General features: G+C 27.5%; 1 protein-coding gene across 1 annotated transcript in view; it reads right to left on the bottom strand.

The window, feature by feature from the left end:
• Positions 1–1,970: 1,970 nt before the first annotated feature.
• Positions 1,971–6,000, bottom strand: part of LOC119672692 (homeobox protein engrailed-1) — a 54,338-nt gene continuing 50,308 nt past the window's right edge. Inside the window, exon 4 of the mRNA XM_038083808.1 lies at positions 1,971–2,242. Within this exon, the coding sequence (XP_037939736.1) occupies positions 2,039–2,242 (204 nt within the window). The 3' untranslated portion in view covers positions 1,971–2,038. The remainder of the gene's footprint in view (positions 2,243–6,000) is intronic.

Genomic DNA, 6,000 nt, shown 5'->3' with positions numbered 1-6,000 from the left:
GTTGTTTTGATGTCGATCAATTGACTATTACAGAAATCAATTTTCGTTTTTATTTTTCGTACTTCTTATGGAGTTCTGATGTAACATTGTTTTAATATTATTTTATTTCTATGAAATTTAATTCACTGTCGTTTATAGGTAACAAAAATGTTGTCTGAATTCCGAATAACTATAGATTTCCGTAACATAATTAACTCTAGCCGTGTGAATTGATGAGTAAAAATTGTAATATTGCAGATATAGAAAATTCAGTATTAAATTAAAGTTAAATGAACATCAAGAATATTTCGAATAATTTATAACATATTTAATTCTTGGTTGGTTGGTTGCAGTGATAGGTGATGACATAACTTTCCATGTACTTTAATTAGCGATTTTTCGCCTTTCTGCTACTACATTTGTAACAAAAAATCTTGAAATAGAATACAGATCAAATCCATCTCTATATAAATTAATAGATCTTTTGTCATTACTGGTGAAAACTCTGATATGCTGTCAAAGAAATAATCACCTATAAACCTAATTTTTCTGGACGCTAAAGCCAGGCATTAACATAGAAAGTGTTTCTTTTTCCTGCAGCTATGCAGAACTTCTGAAGTGAGGATTATAGAGGATCCTATACACAAATGACCAGAAGGAACTGCAGTGAGCCTCGCAGTATTCATATGATATCTTTTGATGAGTTAAAATATTCAATATTAAAGTATAGTTACTTTAAAAGTTAAAATATTTCGAAAAATTTATAACAAAATTAAATTTATTAAAGACCTTTTTTCGAAAAGTAGTGAACTACAACAATAAAAATTCATTTTTATATTATTTTAATTAATTGAATTTTTAGCTGACCATACAGTTGTTTAAAGTATTGCCAAATGCTTGAAATCATCCATAGTCTTGGTAATAATTCTTATATATAATTATTTGTAAAATTTTTTTTTTAAAACTGTAAGCAAAAGGTATCGAACTAATGTCCTGCCAAATTTCAAGCTCAGAGTCAGCGCACCTTAACCTTTATTCTTATTATTTTAAATCCTCAATATATGAAACTATATAAAAAAAGTCATTGATTACATATTTTTATTGCTTTTCTGCATTATTTATTTTCCTTATTGTTTATCAATTGAAATAATTGAAATTACATATTAAAATTTAAATATTTTAATTTACTTTAAGTACATACTTTTTTATACTTATTTTTACCTCTAGAAATTCTAAAATTTAATAAAAACTAAATAAAGTCTTATTCACAATTATGCATATATCAAAATCAATACTTGATAAGTTGAAAAAAATTTAATTAATTTAAAACATACAGAATTTTAAGCTTAAAATATAATAGAATAATACAATTTAAGTACAAAAAATATTACAATTTTTAACCGAAATAAGGACACAAAACATTGTGTTTCTTTAACTTGTTATCCTTGGCATTTTAGATAAATATCCCCTCATTTGACATATCCTTCAATCTAAGATTACTTTAAATTTCAGCTCAATATGTTAATATAGGTTTAATACAATGTCATATTGCTTTATACACTTTTTTCTTTATTTTGCAATTATTTATTTTATAAATATTAACTACTATTAACTATTTACATATTTAAATTTTTTAAATTAAAACTTATATAAAATTATAGCTACGCAAAATTTGTCTTCAGAAGACTATAAAGTTATGGAATGAATACAGATTTATAAAATTATATTCAAGAATCCTTATATTTTGAGATAGAATCCTTTTACCGGAAACGTGAATACATTTTGAAAAGAGCTAACATTTTAAAATAAATTACAAAAAATATAAATAAATTATTTTTTTTTTGTTTTGTAATGTTATATCAAATGTTTTCACTTCAATATGTTGTTTTGTTATAAACTATTCAAAATTTTTTCTTTTACATAATATATATTTTTATTTAGTTTTCAAGAATTCGATTTTCTTTTGTCATAAGTTTTAATATTAACAGTTAAGCTTAGCAATAAAAAAGAAAAACATTTTTTAATTTGTTGTATGAAAACTTGGTAAATTCGTTATTATTTAATGACGGTAATTATCCTGCATGCGACAACGTTTTCCTTGCGCCGGATTCTCACCCATATCAAGACTTTCATTATCACTATCCATGGCTTCACTGCAATCACCGTCATTATCCCCACCCATATCGTCCTGTTTCCGCTTCGCCGTTGCCATTTCAGCTGCATGCCGCTTACGCCATTTGGTGCGGCGATTTTGAAACCAAACCTAAAAACATAAAATTAATAAAAACAATGTATTAAAATGCCAAAATTAATTAAAATTTTCTTAAAAATTACAGCAATTTTACAATTACGAATTATTTTAAATAAGCGTTAAATTAAAACAACACGCTTTACAGTAATTAAGCGTAAATGTTTTGAGATTTTGTCATTGAGTCAATTAGACCTTTTTGCATTGAAGCTATAAAGTAGACGATATGTGTAAAGTCATTAAGTGCCTTTCGCAAAAGACCATGGTCCAAATGTGCACAAATGTTACAGACTGTCTACATTATGCCACCCTATAAAATGGTAGCATCATCAACGCTGGTTAACCCTCAATTAAGACAATATAAAGCACTGCCCTTCCCTTAACATAGAATTAACAAAAAAAAAAACTTCTTATAATACGAAAGCAAGCACAAAAATACTCAGAAAGGATGTGTAGAAACCATGACTAACAACTTTGGTTGCGCTTTTGCACACAAACCATCCTCGCACACAACATGCAACATATGCCGCCGGCTGCATTCAACAAACCAGGCCAGGCCATTCGGATGTTCCGTGCTCTGCAAAAAAGGCAAATAATTTCACTAACTACTCCTATACATACTCAGAAATCTGCAATCTTCTCCATGCCTTTGCTCTGAGGTCATTAACACACTTTTGTGGCGCCCACTACTCCTCCACGTAACATCTTGTACGAATGTAGGCAATACAAATTATATATTTTGATACGTTGGTTTGGATTCTGGAGCGAAGTACACAAATATGTTGAAATCTCTACCGTGCACATCTGGGCTCATGTTAATAAGTTAACTTATTCCTTTAAATAATTGGGCATATATTTAATGAGTTTTAAATTATGCTATCTGAAAATACTGCAGATTTTTAAACTTGCACGATTTTTTAAAATAGAAACAATGCATTTTATGATTTTAAAGTGGCTTTTCTAACATTAATTTCTTTTTGTATCTAAATTGTTTTTGTAATAATCAATTACTGAATCAATTATTAAAAACTAATTTTAAAAATTCAATAGTACTATACTAAAGAATAGACTTTTGAAATAGATTAAATATATAAGTCAGTTATGCTAGAGCACCAACTTAGAGCGCCTAATTAATCACTCTTTGTGATATACCGTGGATCATACACCACACTAGGGGGCCATAAAAACAGATGTAAAGAATAAAGTGTTCTTCACTTTAATCTTTGGTAGGTGTCGTTTTAGTTGAGGTAGCTACACATGCCTTTCTACCTATCTATAGGTATTTATGTTTAACGGCCAGCTTAACCGTTACCATTAGAATATCAATATACGAAGAGAGCAGCTAACTGCTTTGGCAAGTTTGTCTCCCTGCAGTTACCCCAGATGTTCCTTTATTCATATACACATAAGTTGAACACTAGTTAGTATAACCAAATATTTGAGAAAAGTTGACAGTCTCAAATTGGCAAGAATTTAATTTTTACCATTTTAATACAACTGAAATTTAAAATTGAACCTAATTAAATTTTTATATATCCATGTATAAATATATACGGTTAATGGCCAACTTAGCTGTTATGAGTAGAATACCAGTATACGCAGAGAGCAGCATGACTGCTTTGGCACGTTGGTCTATTACGCAGTTACCCTAGATGTTCCTGTGTTTAAATATTATAATAGAACTAAAATGGCTTGCAACGAATGAGATATATACAGTTAATAGTTAATATGTTATTAATATAATAGATATGTCAATTGTCTTACACGATCGAATGAGATTTTTATTTCAAAAATAAATCTATGGTTAGTTTTAAATTCTGTAAATTTTACCGGTCAACTTTAAATAATACTTTTTATATATAATATAAAAACCTTTTCTATATAGAATTTTCTATTAAATTTAGTTAAAAATATATAATCGTTTAAAGTAATAAATATATTATTTGTTATATTAACTATTATTATGATCGAATGAGATTTTTATTTCAAAAATAAATCTATGGTTAGTTTTAAATTCTGTAAATTTTACCGGTCAACTTTTAATAATACCTTTTATATATAATATAAAAACCTTTTCTATATAGAATTTTCTATTGAATTTAGTTAAAAATATATATTCGTTTAAAGTAATAAATATATTATTTGTTATATTAACTATTATTATGAGCAACAAATCATCACTTTTCGAAACAACTCATCAAAGTCATCTTAAAATTGCATGCAGTTCATTCTTACTAATTTTTACCATTAAATTTATAAATATTATTAAAACTTTTAAATTTAGTAATTAAATTAATAATTACTTAATTGTACTTATTTAAGAGCAATTAAAAGTTTTCGAAAATTTTCAATAATTAATATTAATTAATGCTACTGAATAATACCGTAAATAAATTACAGCCGCCCTTGAAATAATATCCATAAAAATATCCGTAACAAAAACATTTACCTTAATTACCAATTCCGAAGCACATTAAACATAATTTACAACTTCATTTGCACATTTGTGTAATTATTATTTAGAACATTATGTGTTATAAAAACACAATTAATATTTTTGTTTTGACAACATAAAACAACCAAGAACAACAATAAATACCGAAGGAACAATTTGAGTATAAGGCATCTAGCAAGATAGCCTATGAGATATGCAGAAGTTAGTCTAATTTCACTAGGAAAGGAAGCTGTAATGATGATTTCAATGATCTAACACAAAAATCTGCAAAAATAATCATAATAATATTATGAAGATAAAAGGCGCACAAATGTTGGAATCCAAACGCAGATACAAATACGCACACCATTAGATAGCATCATTAAAGATGCTTTTCATGGTCATTATTTTTAGGCAACAGCTGTGACCAAATCCCCTTCTACTCTCAGCATATAAACGATAGTTAAGAACGTTCACAAATAATGCACAGACAAGGATGAACAAAGTCCATAACGGGCATCAGTAAAACAAGCAACAACGCTAAGCTCGAATGAGCTCATAGAGTGGAGCAAAATATAAACTTGGACCAACTGTCAGACAGACAGACAGACGTGAAAAACTTTCTTTTCTACTTTTCCAGTGAATCATTTTTTTTGTTGGTTACATTTACATGGATTTCGACATATATATGATATGAAAATAAATTTATTTTTTTTATAAGGATATTTTAATAGTCCCCTGTCTACGTGGTAAAATATAAAATATATTTAATGTTACTTTTTAACAATTAATTTTTACTTTAAGAATTTAAGAAAATATTAATAGGCTAAATATAAATATAAAATAAATAAATATTAAGATGTGTTACAATGTCATTCACAGACGACCGTAATCTATAATATTCTGTTGCCTTTAGAAGAAAAAGATACTAAAGGCATAACAGCCCGTCCTTCATACTTATAACCGCTTTATGGGAAAAAGTAAGCATATTGGGATACAGTTCCCAATTTCGTTTGAATATTTCACAAAAAAGAAAATCGTTCTAAAAAATCCACGTTATGTTTAAAAAAGATATAGTTCCCGGCTACGCCTGAATATTTTGTATTACAGTGTACTGTAATATTAAAAAACTTTTCAATAAATAATTCATTTAGATACAAAAACGCTTCTAGGAGCTTAACAAATTTTTTCTCTGATTCTTCACACTATCAATATGTTGCTTCATATAAATATCAAGATATGTATGCCTCTTGTTGCTTAAAACAACTAAACATTGAAGTCTTCAGGTTTCTTTACATCAAGTTCATAATAGTAGCGTCTTCTTGGTAATGAATCGATA

The sequence above is a fragment of the Teleopsis dalmanni genome, chromosome 1, assembly GCF_002237135.1.
Source record: "Teleopsis dalmanni isolate 2A chromosome 1, ASM223713v2, whole genome shotgun sequence".
Taxonomy (NCBI): domain Eukaryota; kingdom Metazoa; phylum Arthropoda; class Insecta; order Diptera; family Diopsidae; genus Teleopsis; species Teleopsis dalmanni.
This window is presented reverse-complemented; position numbering and strand designations above follow the sequence as displayed.